The 18,001-nt window shown below is 54.0% G+C and overlaps 5 protein-coding genes across 12 annotated transcripts in view; 3 read left to right on the forward strand and 2 right to left on the reverse strand.

Annotated features, from left to right (window-relative positions):
- The first annotated feature begins 171 nt into the window (after positions 1–171).
- On the forward strand, positions 172–743 carry LOC120902537 (enhancer of yellow 2 transcription factor-like). Its single transcript, XM_040311368.1, has 2 exons — positions 172–341; positions 445–743. Exons 1-2 carry the CDS (start codon positions 289–291, stop codon positions 680–682), a joined length of 291 nt encoding a protein of 96 aa, XP_040167302.1. The 5' UTR covers positions 172–288; the 3' UTR covers positions 683–743.
- A 153-nt stretch (positions 744–896) lies between these two features.
- Positions 897–6,712, forward strand: LOC120902525 (eIF-2-alpha kinase GCN2). Its single transcript, XM_040311349.1, has 6 exons — positions 897–1,154; positions 1,333–1,490; positions 1,566–3,871; positions 3,953–4,834; positions 4,904–5,498; positions 5,574–6,712. The coding sequence occupies exons 1-6, from the start codon at positions 1,098–1,100 to the stop codon at positions 6,553–6,555; spliced, it is 4,980 nt and encodes a 1,659-aa protein (XP_040167283.1). The 5' UTR covers positions 897–1,097; the 3' UTR covers positions 6,556–6,712.
- On the reverse strand, positions 6,693–9,595 carry LOC120902530 (pre-mRNA-splicing factor syf1 homolog). The gene is made up of 2 exons (XM_040311359.1): positions 9,436–9,595; positions 6,693–9,342 (listed from the first exon to the last, which is right to left on the reverse strand). The coding sequence occupies exons 1-2, from the start codon at positions 9,475–9,477 to the stop codon at positions 6,790–6,792; spliced, it is 2,595 nt and encodes an 864-aa protein (XP_040167293.1). The 5' UTR covers positions 9,478–9,595; the 3' UTR covers positions 6,693–6,789.
- A 397-nt stretch (positions 9,596–9,992) lies between these two features.
- On the forward strand, positions 9,993–14,313 carry LOC120902532. Of its 2 annotated transcripts, none has more exons than XM_040311361.1 (5): positions 9,993–10,116; positions 10,854–11,782; positions 12,081–12,351; positions 12,431–12,967; positions 13,032–14,313. In XM_040311361.1, exons 2-5 carry the CDS (start codon positions 11,663–11,665, stop codon positions 14,213–14,215), a joined length of 2,112 nt encoding a protein of 703 aa, XP_040167295.1. In that variant the 5' UTR covers positions 9,993–10,116; positions 10,854–11,662; the 3' UTR covers positions 14,216–14,313. The 2 variants fall into 2 exon arrangements, with proteins under 2 accessions (XP_040167295.1, XP_040167296.1); XM_040311362.1 differs by having other exon boundaries at positions 9,998–10,264.
- Positions 14,314–14,315: 2 nt separating this feature from the next.
- The window catches only part of LOC120902523 (low-density lipoprotein receptor-related protein 1), an 81,306-nt gene continuing 77,620 nt past the window's right edge, over positions 14,316–18,001 (reverse strand). For 6 of the 7 annotated variants that reach the window (XM_040311345.1, XM_040311343.1, XM_040311344.1 and 3 more), the window contains 4 exons: positions 17,083–17,925; positions 16,478–17,009; positions 16,291–16,411; positions 14,316–16,218 (listed from right to left, as the gene is read on the reverse strand). In XM_040311345.1, coding sequence (XP_040167279.1) covers positions 16,033–16,218; positions 16,291–16,411; positions 16,478–17,009; positions 17,083–17,925 — 1,682 coding nt within the window. In that variant the 3' untranslated portion in view covers positions 14,316–16,032. The remainder of the gene's footprint in view (positions 16,219–16,290; positions 16,412–16,477; positions 17,010–17,082; positions 17,926–18,001) is intronic. The other variant, XM_040311347.1, reaches the window with a different exon arrangement.

Below are 18,001 nucleotides of genomic sequence, written 5' to 3' on the forward strand. Positions count from 1 at the left end.
GAATAGCAAGAGGAAACCAAATTAATTTTACATCACTCAATTTGGGGAAGAAAAAAAAACGAACACCATTCGATTTGCGAGGATAATTCTCGAAATAAAATTGCCAGTTTTAGTTTAAAATACAATAACTTAAATCCAACTCTGCCACGACATGGCCACGAACGCACCCTTTGTGCAGACTGACAACATTTTTTTTACAAGCACAAGTACGCCAAACAATCAATCGGAGGAAAGGAGGCTACAAATCCTGAAAGAATAAGGCCAGCTACGAATAACCACACTCCAAACATGTACAGCAAAAGTGTAGACCAAATCACGATCCTGCACGGAGACCGAACAAAGTAAGACACGCGGCGCAAAAGCGATTAAAAAGCATTATCCTACTAATGGCATCATCCCGGTGCTTTCCCACACGGCGCAACCCGGCCGTCCTGTTTGGTGTAGATTGAAAGATCTGCTACGGTTGCGGCTCATCGAGTGCGGCTGGAACGACCAGGTGCGATACCTCTGCCGGCAAGCGATAGCGGAAAACGGCCAGACGAACGTGGATGCCGTCGTGCAGGTTGTGACGCCGGAAGCCCGCACGCTCATTCCCGATGTGGTAAAAAGGGAGCTGCTGCAGAAAATTCGAATGAGTCTGCTGCAACAAGAGCGACTTGACGTGTCGATTTCCTCGCGATAATAATAGGCGACATAGTTTAAGCATAGACTGGTAAATAAAGAAATTATTGTCGACAATTGAAGGGAGAAGGCGTCTCGGCGTGTTGCCTTTTTTATGGCTGCTCGTGAACCTGGCGTTTCCCTCGCTAGCGACGTTTTTTTTTGTAAGTAGTGGTGGCGGTTTTTGACGTTTTAAGGGATGGCCGCCTTGCCCCCGGGGGAGGTGGTATTTGTTTTGAATGAGCAAGACAGACGTCTATTGAGCGCGGCAGCAAGGCATCCACTGCGCATTCACAGACCGACGACGACGGCGACGACGTTTTATCAATGAAATAGTGCTTATTTCGGCGAAAACATTGTTTCGTCTGCATCGTCCGAGTGTACAGCAGGCGTTGGCAACATGGTCGCGAGGGCGTAATTGTCGATCGTCGATCGCCATGGCGAAGAAGGAAACGATTCGCGAGCGACAGGAAAACGAACTAGAAGTAATAAAGGTAAGCGGGCAGTCGCGGGGGGGTGTGAAAAATGATAGAAAAGATGCGTTTCAACAACCGGCAACAACCGGTGGTCAACACGGTGTTACCATATGGATGGGCGCATGAAGAATATAGCTGACGTTGCCAACTCATCTGCGCGCTCGCGGTGGCGTGTTTTGCTCCTTCCCACACACAGTCCATCTTTCACGATGAAGTTGAAGATTTGCGACCCAGGACGGGAAAGTGGAAGCCGCTGGAGCTGCGTTTGCATCTTACACCGCAAAGAGGATCCGCTAAGGAGGCTTACGTGAAGGCGGATCTGTACGTGACCTGCTCGCCAAAGTATCCAAAGTGGTGCGTAAAAGCGATCATGCCGTGAGCGTATTCCGCAAGCATTTACGTTTACGTTTACAACTTCTCCTTTCGCAGCCCACCGAAACTAGAGCTAAAGCATGCCGTCGGCCTGTCGGACAGCCTGGTGCGCGAGCTGACGGAGAAGCTGGAACAGTTGGCGGACGAGCTGAAGGGTGAGGTGATGATTTTCGAACTGGCAAACACTGTGCAAGCCTTTCTGCACCAGCACAATGTACCGCCGAAGGGTAGCTTCTACGATGAGATGCTGGCCAACCAGCAGAAGCAAGCCCTCGCGCGCCAGAACACGCTCCAGGCCGAGGAAACGCTCAAGCGCCAGGCCATACAGGACGAGCTGCAGCGGCGCAAGAAGGAGCTCGAGCGTACGAGGCGCGAATCTCGCCACAGTACGAACGAGTCGAGCCCAATGCACCGTTTGCACTCCAGCTCCTCGACCGAGAACAGTGACGGGGCGTACTGTCTCGAGCATAGGCGCAGCGAGGTGCTGTACTTCCGCGACGGCCGCAAGGTGCTGCGCGGATCCTGTTTGGGCCATTCGCAGCGTGGCTGTATTGCGTACGCCGGAATCGATCAGCAAACCGGTGAGCTGGTCTACTTGACCGAGTGGACGCTGTACTACGACGGGGAGTGCTCGGCCGAAAGCCGAACAATCCGCGGTCGGCCGGTGGAAACGGTGGTGGGGGAAATGGAGCGCCTGGCCGATAGCTTGATCCCGCTTAAGCACAAGCATCTGATCGCGTACGAAGGCGTGCTGTGCCGGATGGGCAAGGAAGCGCTCACGCTGTTCGTGGTGCAGGAGTTTATCCTGGGCACGAGTTTGTTCAGCATTTCCGGCTCGCTGGGCTGGAGTGTGGAAGGCGCAAGCATGGTGGCCAAGGGCACGCTGGAAGCACTAATCCACCTCCACAACAACGGTGTTTCGCACGATAATCTATCCGATTCGACCGTGTTCATGGATAATGCCGGAATGGTACGCGTGGCCGACTTTCGGTTGATACCGTACATACAAGAGCTGAGCGATAGTCAGCACTTATTGCATCAGTCACTGCGCAGTCCCGACCTACCGTCACTGGGTGGGCTGATCGAGGCACTGCTTGCGCCACACTCCGAGATGAAAGATTTCGTCGAAAGATGCAAATCGGAACGTACAATCTCCGCCACCGAGCTGCTCGATCATCCGTTTTTGCGCTCCACATTGCTGCTACACACCGACCACGTGGCAATGGGTCAGCAGCAACTAACGGCGGCTGCACTGCAAAAAGCACTGCCAGCTCCGACGACAGTTGGCCAGCGGTCGGAAAACGGCCAACAGCAGCAGCAGCAGCAACTCGTTCCCTACATGCCGCTGGTGATGAACGGCTCAGGCACCGGGCAGGAAAAGTCCCGCATTCAGACCGAGTTTGAGCTGCTGTCGTACCTTGGGAAGGGTGCGTACGGGGACGTGCTCAAGGTGCGCAACAAGCTCGACAACCGCGAGTACGCGATCAAGCGCATACGGCTGCCGGCGCGAAGCAAACAGTTCTACAAGAAGATGACCCGCGAGGTGGAGCTGCTGTCCCGCTTGAACCATGAAAATGTCGTGCGCTACTACAACAGCTGGGTGGAGGCAACGAGCACCGCGGAAATGCTAGCCGCCACCAATACGGAGGGTGAAATGGCTGGCGGGGGCACACTGAGCAGTTGCGATTGGTCCGTTGCAAGTCGCCCCAAGCGAAGAGCCTCCCGGGTACGTCGAACAACTGCCACGGCGGCGGCGGACTTGGTGAAGAAAGGCATCGAAGATAAGAATATCGATTGTTTCGTGGACTTTTTGCCTAACGATACGAGCAGTGAGGAGGACGAGGATGATGAGGATGATGACGAAACGAATGATCTCGACGAGGATAGTAGTAGTAGCAGTAGCGATGAAAGCAGTGGCTCCATTAACAACCACCGCAAGCTGAACGAAGAGAGCTTTAACGATAGTTCGGGTGGGATCGAGTTCGTAGGATCGAACGGGGAAGCGCCATCGTACAACAGCTACGGCGAAGCGGGATCGGCAGTGGAAAATGGTGGGGGCAAGAAGGCTGCGACGACTCCTGCACCGCCCGAAGTGCTGTACATGTACATCCAGATGGAGTTCTGCGAGAAGAGCACGCTGCGGACGGCGATCGATGCTGGGCTGTACCAGGATATCGATCGCGTGTGGCGACTGTTCCGGGAGATCGTGGAAGGGCTCAGCCACATCCATCAGCAGGGCATGATTCACCGCGACCTGAAGCCGGTCAACATTTTCCTCGATTCGCGGGACCAGGTAAAGATCGGCGATTTCGGTCTAGCGACGACGAGCATTCTGGCGCTGCAGAATCAAGGCCATCAAAACGGTATGTCTCTGCGGGAAAGGAAAGTAAACGATGCGGCTGATTTGGCTAACTTGGCTATGTTTTCTTGTTGTTTTTTTCCAGCTCCCTCTGGACAGATGGGCCATCTGGCGGTGGCCAGCATCCAGCAGGGGAAATCGTCCGACATTGGCTACTCGCTAACGGGCAAAGTCGGTACGGCGCTGTACGTGGCACCCGAGCTAACGGGCAATGCGTCCCGCTCGACCTACAACCAAAAGGTGGATCTTTACTCGCTCGGCATCATACTGTTCGAAATGAGCTCCCAGCCACTGAACACCGGCATGGAGCGGGTGAAAACACTGATGGATTTGCGTTCCGATGCGATACGGCTGCCGGAAGCGCTGCTGACCGATGCGCGCTACAGCCGGCTGGTGCAGGTGATCCGCTGGCTGCTAAACCACGACCCGCAAAAGCGTCCAACCGCGGAAGAAGTACTCTGCTCGGAGCTGGTGCCTCGTACGCGGCTCGAGGCCGAGGAAATACAGGACGTGGTGAGACACATTCTGTCGAATCCGCAGTCCCGCCACTACAAGCATCTGATTGCGCGCTGCTTCGCCCAGGCCAGCGATCCCATCTGCGAGCTAAGCTACCACTTTGACATGGTACCGATGATACCGATACTGCCACGGTTCGATTACGTGAAGGCGAAGCTGGTCGCACTCTTCCGGAAGCATGGTGCCATTGAGGTGGTTACACCACTGCTGACGCCATACACGAAACAGCACGCGGCTCGGTCGAACACGGTCAAGCTGATGACACACTCCGGAAGTGTTGTCACGTTGCCAGATGATTTGAGGGTCCCGTTTCTGCGTCACATCGCGCTGAACGGCATTAAGCACATTCGCCGCTACTCGATTGGACGCGTGTATCGCGAGAAGAAGGTGTTCAACTTTCACCCGAAGCAGGTGTACGAGTGTGCGTTCGATATTGTAACACCCAGCAGGGGTGAGTAGTGTTATGGCGGGGAAGATTTAAACAATTTCCTATAAACTGTCTCTTCTCTCTCTCTCTCAGGACATCTCATTACCGATGCGGAGCTGCTAGCAATCGCGACAGACGTGATGAGGGAGCTTAATCTACTGCAAGGACGAAACGTGTTCTTCCGCCTCAATCACATCGGCCTGCTGCGAGCAATTCTCATGCACTGCAACGTACCGATGGACAAGTACCGCGAGCTGTTCGAGATGGTGGCCGAGTTTTTGGACGAAAAGATTTCGAAATTTCAGCTCTCTTCGCTGATCAACTCGCTGATCGGAGGAAGCGCGGCCAAGATCAACGTGAGCTTCCTGTGCGACGCGTTGCAGCTCGAACTGTCGTCAGTGGGATTGCTGGGGGGCAGTATACTGAAGAGCATCATCCGTGGCAAGGGCGAGGCGGCCAGCCTGGCAAAGGTCGCCGTCCGGGAGCTGGAAACGGTGGTCACGCTCGCCCAGAACATGGGCGTACAGTGTCCGTTGAATGTGTGTCCGGGACTGCCGGTGAATTATGAGCGCGCCAAGACGGGCGGCATTGTTTGGCAGCTGCTGGGTGAGCTGAAACCGAAGCGCAAAAATCCGCTCACAACGATCGCCGTCGGTGGACGCTACGACGGTAAACTGGCCGAGTTTCAGTGAGTGCTGATCGCTAGGAAGCTGTCTCCCGTTGCACAAAAAGTAAATATCTTAATTGTTTCTGTTGATTGCAGGAAATCGGGCATCAATAACGGCCTCCAGGTGCCAAAGGTGGATCTAAGCGGTGCCGGGTTTTCCTTTCTGCTCGATAAGCTGGTCAATGCCATTGCGCCGACGGCCGGCTACGAACCGATCGAGGTGATGATCTGTGTCACCGGCTCCCGGCCACAGCCAAAGGAGGTTGCCCAGACCTTGCGCCCGCTGTGGTCGAACAGCATCAAAACGTGCGTGGTGGAAACGAGCGCCGGAGCGGTAGACGATCTCGGCAAGGAGGCCGGTGCCACCGTTGTCGTGCTGCTGGGCGACGGTGGAGAGATGCGGGTGCGCTCGTGGAACCATGACCGCTTTCAGGAACTTCACGTCACCCGTCCCGAGCTGATGCCGTACATACTGCGCACGCTGCGCCGGTCCGATGTGTCGACGGGCGAACTTTCCCAGGCGCTACAAAGCACTTCGCTCGGTGGGGCATCCACGTCTGCCTCCTTTTCCTACTCGTCGTCCTTTACTGCCATTTCGTCCGCGGCATCCACGAGGCTCAGCTCGGCCTCGTCGGGTGCTGCTTGCCAGCAGCAATCTATCAATACCTCCCCACCGCTCGATCTTGTGTTTCTCACGAGCGAGAAGATAAACACCAGTAAAAAGCGCCGCTACGAGCATCAGGTTGAGCATAAGATGTCGCCCGTCCTGTCCAAATTCCATCGCAAGGAAAAGGTCACCCTCATTATGGTGGACGTACCGAGCGCACCGCTCCGTGGGCTGGTCGGACTGATTGATCCGCTCGAGTGTGGATCGCAGGAGGATGACGACGACATACCGTCCGGATCGACAACCGATCGCGTGGAGCTGCAGAGCCTTTGCGAGCGGTACCCCAAGTACAAACGGCAGCTGATGCAGATCTACAACGAGATTGTCGATCTGTTTGCCCAAAGCAAGGGAACGACCCCGATCGTTGGGCTGTACAGTGTCATCGACACATTCTGTCGGTTGATTCTGTGAACGAAGCAGACTGTAGCTATTCTACAGCCACTTGTAAAGGTGGGTTTTTATATGAGCGCTAGTGCGGTAAGAGACAATGTTGTATAGATGCAACATAGTCCCCTAAAGAGATATATTGTGTATTAAGATACAAAGAATTGTTGTTTTAAAAAAAGCACGATTTGTGTTTGTTTTACTGCAATCTGTTACTTACTACGCCAGTTAAGGGGGAGTTTATTTCTGCGCTTTCTACTTCTACTCTGCCATATCGTTCTCTTCCTTCTCCTCTACCTCCCGACGCAAGCTGCCAAACACCTTCGCTGGAATGCTTTGGCGCTCGATCGGAATCTTTTTGGCGATGTCCTCCCCATTCTCATCGCCCGCAGCTTCATCGTCGTCGTCCTCCTCCTCCTCCTCCTCATCGTCGATGTCAATTTCGTCGGGATTAACCACACGATCTTCCTTCGCCGCTCCTCCCTGCGTTTCGCCCCGCACAAACATAATGTTGCCGCCGGTCGCGCCGACCGCCGCTATCGCACGTGCCGTCGTTTCGGCCGCCTTCACCTCCAGCGCACGCATCGCATCCTTCGGTGGTTCGCCGGTCGTAACGGCTGCGTTGATCAGGGCCGCCGACATCATGTTGATCTGCGTGTTGTACGTCGCCTGGATCGAGCGCTTGATGCGCAGCATTTCCCTCATCGTGTCCTCGTTGCCGTGCCGGATTTCGAACTCTTTCCACGTCTGCCAGAAGTCGGCTGTTACGCGCGGATCGCACATTTGGCTGCAGTGTGCGTAGATGGCCCGTGCGCGATCGATTTCCCCCAGCTTCGTTTCCATCTCGGCGAACAGGACGCACATCTTGCGCGAGTCCGCCTCCGGCAGCACCTCGATAGCCTTCTCGTAGATCTGGCGCGTCCGGGGTATGCCGTAGATATCGGCCGCCTTCTTGATGTACAGATTAAACATGGCGTACATTTCCTCCTCCTTGACGGCGGTCGTGGCCCGCTCGTACACGGCCATCGCATGGCGGGCCAGCCCGTGCTGCTCCTCCAGCTTCGCGTACAGCAGGTACAGGTTCTTGGCCAGCTCGGGCGGGCAGCCGTCCAGACACTGCTCGAACAGATCGCGCGATCGCTCCAGCTTCTGGCCGCCGTACCGGGACAGGAACTTGGTCAGGTACGTGTTCCAGATGTCGTACACGTTGGGCCACTTGAACAGCGCGATGCCCTTCTCGTACGCCTTGAACGCCTCCTCGAAGTAGTTGTGCTCCTCGAGAAACATGCCATAGTTGATGATGATCTGGGGCGTGCAGATCTTCAGATCGATGATGCGATCGTACACCTGCTTGCACGTCTTGAACGTGCCGAAGCTTTCCTCCAGATCCGCGTACATCGACCACAGCTTGAGCGACTTGTACACGCGCATCTGCACCGTCTCGGTGTCGTCGTGGTAGGCCACCTTTCGCTTCGGCATCGCCGTCGCGCGCTGCATGATCCGCAGCGCCTCCTCGTACTGCTCCTGGCGAATTTCCATCTCGGCCCACTCGCACCACACGCTGGCCAGCTCGTCCACCTTCAGATAGTCCACCTGGACGGCCTTTTCGAACACGACGCGCGCGTCGGCCAGCTGCTTGTTGGTTTCGTAAAACTTGGCGAATGCCACCCACAGCGTGTACAGCTTGCCGACGGCCAGCTTCGGCTGCACCGTGTGGACCGCCTCCGTGTAGGTGTTGATGATTTCGTGCGGCTTGCCCTCGTACAGCTCCACCCGCTTGTGCCACTCGGCCACGTTGTGCGGGTTCTGGCGCAGCAGCACACTGTTCAGCAGCAGCAGCCGGCGCTCCATCAGATACTCGAACCGCGCCATTCGCAGCTCCACATCGATCTCCTGATCCTCGGTCGGGTTCGGGTTGCGCTCCAGCAGCTCCATCACCTTGCTCAGGCTCAGCTCCTCGAACTGCGCGTACGCATCGAACACCTGGCTAAAGTCGCGCACCGTCGTGACCGTTTGGATCGCTTCTTCGTAGATGTCGCGCGCGCGATCAAACAGCCCGCTGCGCACGTAATACCCGGCCAGCGAGTTCCACAGGTGGCCGAGCTGATCGGTGTACCGCCGCAGCCCACCGCGGATGATGCCGTCCACGTTGAGCGAGTGCACTTTGTCCGGGTTTTTGGAAATCAGCTCGCACAGCTCGTTCCACAGCTGGTGGTTCGATTTGCCATGCTTCGACACGAAGTGCTCGTTGTCCACGATGCTGGCCAGCTGCTGGGCCGCCTCGTCCAGATGGCCGATCGACTGCAGAAACTCCACGTACTCTTCCGCGTCCTCCGGGCAGAGCTTCAGGTAGCGGCGCCACACCCGGACCGCCGTCTCCGGGATGTCGAACCGCTTGAGGAAGTCCAAGTACAGCGGCCAGATGCGATGGTGCTGCGTAATCGGGAGCGCACGCAGCGCCCGATCAAACACCTGCCGCGTGCGCGTTATCTTGCACTGGGCCGTCATGAACGCGCAGTAGTCCATCCAGATGCGGGGCATCTTGTGCATGAAGACGAGCGCTCGCTCGAACGCATTGTTCACCTCCTCGTACTCCCCGTCCGTGATGCACTTTCCCTTCACCTGCTTGCGCAGGGTTTTGAGATAGTTGTACCACAGCTTGTACGAGCCGGGCAGCTCCTTCAGGGCCCGCTCGAACACGGTGTTGATGACGAACCGGGGCGCATTGCGCTTATGCTCCACGTACCGCATCCAGTGCTTAACCGAGTAGGCATTGCGAAGGATCTCCTCCTCGTACGGCAAGTCTTCCTCGTTCTGTGCGACAAGAGGGAAGATGTGGGGAAGGGAGCGGTGAGCGAAAACATACTGATTTTAGCTGCAATTGCTGCAGCGGCTGCGCATACTTACGAAGAACACTTCCGCCAGATTCACTTCCGATGAGATCGGCATACTTGAACGTTTCGAAACACCCAGCTTGGTGCGGTTTTTCACGGGTTTAACAACTAAAACCTGCCGGTACCGATTGTGTTTGCGTCCGCAAGCGCTTGGCCAAACACACCGGTAAACAATCAAAGTGACAGCTGGGAGCAGTGTTGCCAGAGATGCAGCGGTTGAGCCATTTGTAAATTATTGTTTACATCGTTTACAACACAGTTTTTATTCCCTTTTTTGTTGGCCAAAGATGTTTACCGATTGTTTAAAAATGTTACTTTCAAATCAATCGACTGGTTATAGCTATTAAAATGATTTATCGTCGTAGTCGGCAAACGATAAACAGTTTGCCTTTTCCTTCCCTGTTCTTGGTCCGTTAGCAGGCGGTGTTGCTTTTCCTCCCTCTTCCTCCCAAGAAGGGTTGGCTGGGGTTGTACACCCTTCGCACGTACCGCGCATGATTGTGGTTACTATGTTGCTATTTCAACACACCCTCCCACCCCACCGACAACATCTTTCTATTCCCAAACACCACACTGCTGCTCCATCTTCCGCTCGGTGCGGTTCTGTCAGGAAACCAGAAGCGGAAAAAGTGGCGTCGTGTGAGCTCAGGTGGAAAAATCGCCGTAGCTGTTGCGTGCTGCGTGATGTGTGCGTGTAAGTTAATTCCATTCGTTTGGCGTGTTTTAGTTGCGTAGAACCCCGTGCAGGCTGGATGCTTATGCGTTATCGTGAACGGTGCTGGTAGAGCATTTCCCCCCCAACCCCATTTGGTAGGAAATTTGTCAACAAATACCAAAAAAGGGTGAGAGCAGCTATAAATGTAGAATGCTGGGGAAGGAAAATCCCGTGTTTTGTGTTTGTGTATGTATTCTGAACCTCAAACGAATGCGCAAGGAAAGCGAAAGCATTTTTGCAATTTGTGCACTTTTTCTTATCGATCATTAGTTGCAGCAAATAAGAAGCGTCCAGTACTTTCGTTGGATTATATTTTTATGATCGGCCAATCAAAACCCCTTGATGCCGGGGGAGAGCGAGGAAGGCCGCCTGGTGGGGGTGGTTTTTGTTTTGATTCGGTTTTTGCAATGACGACTCGATGCACACCTGATGATAGTACCGGGAGCAATCGTAACAGCTGTTTTGTGTGGTGAATTTAAAAAAAGAAACGTTTTATGATTGTGCTCCGTGGGGTTTCTGATAACCCAGCATGAGCATTGTTGTGAAATCGGCAAACAGTAGCTGAAACGAAGCAAGGCGCAAAATGTTGGCGGGAACGCTACACTCACAGCGGACGACACCCCGTCGACACGTGCAACGCCTCGCTTCGGCCGCCCGCCCGGCGACAATGCGTTCAAGGCGCGCTTTCTCACAAAGGGTTTGTTTTATCATTCCAGATAAGCGATAGCACATCGGCGGACACGGACACATTGAAAATCAGCTGACCGACGTGGAGTTCGCTGCCGGTCGCGAGACAAGGTCTCTTCACCCTCATTTCGTCGCGGTTTGTCGGCCCGAGCAAGCTGCACTTGAGTTTCATCTAGTGGGCAGTGATTCCAGATCCTGGGCATTCCAGACCCCCCCCCCTCTGGATAGTGAGTGTGTGGTGCAGTGGTACACTTGATTATGTAAAGCCGAAACGTGTTTGACCACCAGAAGTGTGTGTGTGTGTTTGTGTCCACACATCGGTCGGTGCATCAGTGTGAACTATTAGCCGCTTAAACAATCACCGGCCGAGATTAACTCTTTCAAGGGCTGGGCGGAGAAGGCAAAAAGAGGTCACTGACGGCGGCGGCGGCGACGATGACACTTTTTTTTCGTAAGCCGAGGGCCGCGCGTGACAGTGGCAACATCAAATAATCCAAACCCAGTCTGTGGTTCCGCCTGTGCGTGCGTGTGATAATGCAATTGGGGCCAAAGTGCGCACGATTTAAGGGTTCGGGCGGAATCGGAAACGCGAACGTGCGACGAGTGTAGTGTTGGCTGGCAATGTGTGCTGTACTGTACGCACAAGCAAGGGAATTACAAACACTACAACTCCAGTGACCAGTGACGAAATCGGGAGGAAACGAATCATATTGGAAAACGAAACCGAAGGAAAAAATACGCAAACAAAATCTCCTCCATTGTAATATGCAGTGCCACGTGAGTTGCAGCGAGTTCGTGCACCGTCTAATCTACAGAGATTGCTGCTGCTGAATCAGCCATGGCGGATAGAAACGGAAACATGAAGGGATTCCAGCTACAGCAACAGCAGACTCAGCGTACCAAAGCACCCGACGGAGGCTGGGGATGGATGGTCGTATTTGCCTACGGGCTCGCCAACGTAAGTAGCAGCGCAAATGCGGCTTATCGCGAACGGATACGGAAGCTTTTGCGCGTGTCCGCTGAGCCGCGAGTCACGAGCAGGTGAATCCCTCGGATTTGCTTATCGAGTGACGGGCGGGTTTTTAATTTTACATTCGTGTCTTGTCTTGGTTACGCGCTAACACCACATGTCTGCTAACGCCTACTTAGTGACGCGCGTGCACTAAGCAAACAGCAAGCCCCCCGCCTGCGTGAAAGATATCCAAAATGTCACTGCAACTGTCTCACCTGGCTTTCCGTTTCGATCCGCACAACAGATTATGATCGTGCCGGTGCTGCAAAGTTTTGGGCTAATCTTCCGCGACACCTTCCGGGAGATCGACATTTCGGCCACGAAAGCGTCGATCATCATCAATTTGGCTTCCGCCGTCGGGATGGCGCTCGGTTTGTTCAACGGTCCGCTGCTACGACGGTACGGCTTCCGGAAGCTGGCCGTTGCCGGTGGGTTCCTGTTTTCCGCCGGCCTCATGCTCACCTCCTCGGCCGTACATTTCGCGCACTTCATCATTACGTACAGTATTATATCATGTGCGTATTACGATTTGCCATTTAAATATGCAAATGATGTCATCAACAGTCATCAACTTCACCTTTTTGCTCTTTGCAGCTCTTGGGATGGGATTCTGCAACTCGTCCTTCTCGCTCGCACTAAACACATACTTCGTGGTGCGCCGTAACAAGGCGGCCGGCATTGCGATGACCATCACCGGGCTCGGGCCGATACTTCTGCCCCAGTTGGTGTCCCTGCTGCTCACGCTGTACGGTGCCCGGTACTGTCTGCTGATTATCGGTGCACTGGCCACCCATATCATTGCTGGCGCGTTGCTCCTCCAGCCCGTTAAGTGGCACACCTTGCCCGCACCGTCGCCGCCACCAGCCGATCAGCAGGACGCAATGCTGCCCTGCCCTCCGCTTCCGGAGGTAAAAATCGTCCCAATCGAGTCCGGTGCCGATGACGGCGCCGACGAGGCGAAGGAAGAGGACGAGTTTCTCGAGAAGGGCAGCTACATCGATCACGATCTCGATGCACAAAGTGTTTACGGGTTCGAGCTGACCTCACAGATACGGCAGCGGGAATCGTTCTCTCAACCGCCGGGAGGTTTCATAACCGCTGCACCCAGAATTCAGCGAGCGAAAAGTGAAGGTAAGAGAGATTCGCCCTCGTGGATGTCAAATTCATTGTTTAATCGAGTTCCTTCTCGGCACAGTTCTTGCACCCGCTCAGCAGTGTGCGTTGGAGACGCGCTCGCTCAAGGTGGAATCATCCACCGCCCGCCCGTTACGCTGGTTCCAGTCGGGATCGGCAGAGAGTGTCCATCTCGGCAGCTCGCTCACCATGTGGGACGATCGTAACTCGTCGCTTACGCTGGCCGAGGAGACGCAATCGCAGCAGCAGCGACGTCCATCGCAGCGGCGCTTTTCGAGCTACATCAATGTGCGGTTTTCGCCGGTCCCGAAGCGTTGGTTCGAGGGATCGGCCGACACGGTCAATCTCGGCAGTTCGATGAAAATCTTCGACGAACGGTACGCCGGACCACGGCGCGGTTCCCTCGGTAGCGGCGTTGCACTGGGCGGTGGTGGTGGTAAGCTACCGGCACTCAGCGAAAACCAGGGCCTTACCGATGAGGCCACCCATCTGCCGACGATCGTGCGGCAGCTCGAAAATACCAAAGTTAACTCACCGCCAAACGATCCGCCTGCTGCTGGGGGCGGTAAGACGGACGGATTCTTTGCCAAATTGGTCCACCTGTTTGACCTGACGCTGCTGCAGGATAAAGTGTACCTGAACATGATGCTGGGCATGTCGATAGCGGTGTTTGCGGAGATTAACTTCTCCCTGCTGACGCCGTTCATCCTGGGCGATCTCGGGTACAGCACGGAGCAGATCGCCTCGATCATGTCGACGCTGGCGTTGGCCGATCTGCTGTTCCGCTTCATCAGCCCGTTCGTGGGCGACTACCTGAAGCTGACCCCGCGCATCATGTACATGATAGCGCTGGCGATGCTGATCGTGACGCGGTTTAGCATCCTGCTCGCCCGATCCTACGACGAGATGGTGCTCGTAGCGTTCGGGCTGGGCGTCGCCAAGGGCGTGCGATCGGTGTACATGAGCCTGGTCATACCGAGCTACATACCGCTCAAGCGGTTGCCGTCCGCCTCCAGCATACAGATGACCACCAACGGGATCGTGCTGATGACGATCGGGCCGTGCGTGGGGCTGCTGCGCGACTGGACCGGCAGCTACTCGAAGAGTATCATTCTCATCAACGGATTCACGATAGTGACGCTGCTCATGTGGAGCGCCGAGCTGATCTACGTGCATCGGTGTCAAAGCCGTGCCAAACAGAAAGTACCTCCCACCGACAAAGGACCGACGATTGTTGTTTCTTGATATTTGCAAGCTACATCGCGCCGAAAGTGTGTTCTCAACAGTGCTGTAACAATAAAACTAAAAAAAACCTCTACCTACCGCAGTCAATCCAAAACAAAGCTTTTAAAAATTACAGTCTTTATATTTTTTTCTTAACATTTTCTGTCCACTTCCGTTCCGTCCACAGGCGCGTAACGGGCAGCAATGAGAGCTGTACAGGATCGCTGCATCGCGGTTAGCGATATCGGATAACGAACGATATTGATTCGCACGCAAGCTTCCGTTACGCCACGTATTCGTTTAAATTTTAAAACCAAGCTGCTTAACCGACACAATTAATACACGTTATCAGCGGGTGGTGGGGGGATGAAATCTTGCGTTGCCTTTGAAATGTCCCCACCTCGTTACACACTCACATACTTTGTATTATTTTGCTATTTCGTGCGCGAACGATCATGACGGACGCGCACCACATTGCGCAAACATGGCGCAAAGACAAATTGTTTACTCGCGTACTACTATCTAAGGTTTGGTTTCCTCAGTGCGCTCGCTTTTAGATAACTTTTCGTGACGCAGGTGACGAATGATGATTGTTCGCTTTAGCATGTTTGCATTTTGCTTTTATTAAGCTAGTATCAAAATGCATGCTTTATGTTTTGCTTTCGCTAAGGGCCTCCTCCCCCCCCCCCACACCTATTCGTAACAGCCGAGTAGTAACAAAACAATCTCTATAGCGGCCTTAGTACACTACACTACAATTCGGTTACACCTTCCGTCTCTCACCATGTGTTAATGCATTTTTGCGTGTTTAGTTACGGCAAAAAGAAGTAAAACAAACACAATACCACAACAGCCATTTTTAGTTTAAAAAAATAATATAATCCTACTGATTTGTTCACTTTTTCCTCTCCTTTCTTCCTAGCGTATATGTATGCGGCTGCGGCACCTTTTTATCTATTAGCTAGCGCGCTGCCTCGTTTACTAAGCGTGCGTGCGTGCGTGTGTGTGTGTAATCGTGTAAAGCGAGAGATACGATTAAACAAAAACAATTAACTGTACAAACACACTCTCTTCCGGCTTGCCCGTCTCGCCAGTATCGTTGTATTATTATTTGTCGATCGATGCATATTATTGTGCAAACCAATTCACAACAACGGTTGCACATTTTTTCTTCTGACTCTCTCTCTCTCTTTTTGTCTATGGCGTTGCACATCGCACACAACATTCGGTTATTCGGTTGCACATGACGTTCGTTTTAATTAGCTTAACTATGTCTATTATTGTTAGTGTCTTGAGTGTTTTTTTTTCTCTGCTGCCTCAAGGATGGCGAATAATTCAAAATAAAGCTCTTCCGATGCCTCGTTTCTTACTTTCTGATGCTGGTGATAAGCTGTTAAAAAACTAAAATCAAGTGTCTGGCTCGAAAGCGGGAAAAAGAGGAAGAGAGAGCACATCGTTTCTCTTCTATCAGGCTTATTGTAAACGTTTCTACCCTGACCCTGTCTGCTTCGACACATTTTGCTTGCACCCTTGGGTGGTTGTCTTAGGAATTAAACTTAACCGTGGAACGTTAAATACAAAATCATTTCATTAAAGCTCGTGGTGATGCGATTTTCGTTTGAGTTTTGTGGCTTCTGCTATAGCCGTTTCAGTTGACGTTGAGGAAAAACTGGTTACTAAAACAATTAGTACCCTGTCCCCCTGTCTCCCAGGGACTGGTGTTGCGCTTTAGTAGCTAGCGTGCTGCGGTGGCATTCCTGCCTGCGCGACGGTTTTCAACGACGGTGTGTGTCGTTTTAAAATCGTCGCTTCAGCAGCTGCTACTATTTTGTTTTGCATCATAACAAATCGGCCGCGATCGTGTCCTCCTGGGGATGCTGCAGCAGACCCTTCTTCTCCTCCGGTGCCGTGGAGCTGGTGGTCAGCAGCGGATGTGCACTGTTGCCCGCGATCGTTGACGAGTCGCTGTGCACGTTCACGCTGCCGGCATACATCTGTTCGTACACCGGATTGCCAAAGTGAACCTGTGCCAAAAAGAAGGAACGAGCAACCGTTGAATCGATCCGTTTCGGACCCGGAAATTTACCGCCACCTACCTTATCGTCCTCGTGCACGAATGCGGGCCCTTCGTCGGCATCGCCTAGGTACATTGGGTTCGTTATTTCCACATTGTCTGTGAGGCGCGCGTGCAGGAACGGCTGTCCGGTGCGTCTTCTTCTGTGGCGAAACGAAAACGGTATTAGCACGGCTGGAACCATTTGGTTGTCGATTCGGAAACGTTACCTTAGCCCGTAGATGGTACCGCCGAAGCCGGCCGCCACGATCAGTATGACAAACAGCGCGATCGCAAGCACCGACAGGGTGTAGCTCGAATCGTTCGACTCCATACGCTCGAGCTCGCTGAGCGAAACCACCTGCTGGCAGGGATAGGGAACGGGGTTGTCGTCGCAGATGCACTCGTTAATCGAGCTGCCCTCGATGCAGGTACCGCACTCGCCGACACAGCGCGGCGGTAGGTCGCATTTCTTGCCCGTCCATTCGCCGATGCACACGCACGACGGGATGTAGGTAACGTTGGACGAGAAGAAGCCGAGATCCAGCTGGCAGATGCCATTGTTCATGCAGTACCGGTTGCAGGGGTTGAGGTACATGACGTAATTTTCGCAATGCTCGCCCGCGTACTGCATCGTGCAGTTGCAAATCGGTTTGCCGCGAACCTCCAAGCAGTGTCCGCCGTTGTTGCAGCTGTAGGAACCGCACGAACTGGACGGTGGATGTGCGGAAGGTTCCGTAGTCGGTCGTATGGTAGAACAGTCTAAAAAAGAGAATTATACAAAATTTTGTTTTGAAAAAAACCACAACCATCTCGATAGCAGCACAACACTTACAGCTTGGGCGTGTTCCCTCCGGCAGTTCGCACAGATCGTGCTCACAGTACGGGCCTTCGTATCCCTGCCGGCACTTGCAGTATGGCCGCTCGCCCGGCACACAGTCTCCACCGTTCCGGCACAGATCTGCACACTGGCGCAGCTGGCACCGCTCGCCGTACGTATTTTCCGGGCAGCTGCACTTTGCCGCACCCCGCTCGATCGTACACTCGCCACCGTTCTCGCAGAACTCCGTGCACACGTTCTTTTCGCAGTTCCGGCCCACGTACCCTTCCGCGCACAGGCACTGGCTGCGGTCCGTGGTCGTCTTGCGACACACGCCACCATTTTCGCACCGCAAATTCGAACAGTGCTCGCACTGCTCTCCCGTGTAGCCGACCGGGCAGCTGCAGCTAAGCGACCCTCCGTCGCGCTGCACGATCGTGCAGTTGCCTCCATTGTGGCAGTAGCGTTGGCATTTGTTCGTCGAGATGTCGCACCGCTTGCCCGTCCACTGCGGCAGACACGTGCACTGCGGCTCGCCGTTAACGAGCTCGCAGAAGCCCTTGTTCTTGCAGTAGCCGGAGCAGATGTAATGGTCGCAGTACTTGCCATCGAAGCTGGCCGAGCACTTGCACTTCTGCTGCCCGTCCGTGTCGATGAAACAGGTCCCATTGTTGCAGTGCAGCTTGCATTCTGGCGCTTGGGCCGGCAGTTCAAGACACTCCTTCACTTCACCCCGCTCGTCGAACACTATTCGGGGCCGGGCGTCCGGACAGACGCAGGCACGCTTCAGCCGACTTACCGTGGAAAGCAAGCAAACGGTCGAATTGTGGCACGGCGATATAATGCATGGATTGGGAACTGAAAGTAGAAAAGTGGAAATGAATATTGGCGATCGCGTAAATAATTTTGCGACTCTCTCGCACTCCCTCTCTCT

The sequence above is a fragment of the Anopheles arabiensis genome, chromosome 3 (genome assembly GCF_016920715.1).
Source record: "Anopheles arabiensis isolate DONGOLA chromosome 3, AaraD3, whole genome shotgun sequence".
Classification (NCBI taxonomy): Eukaryota; Metazoa; Arthropoda; class Insecta; order Diptera; family Culicidae; genus Anopheles; species Anopheles arabiensis.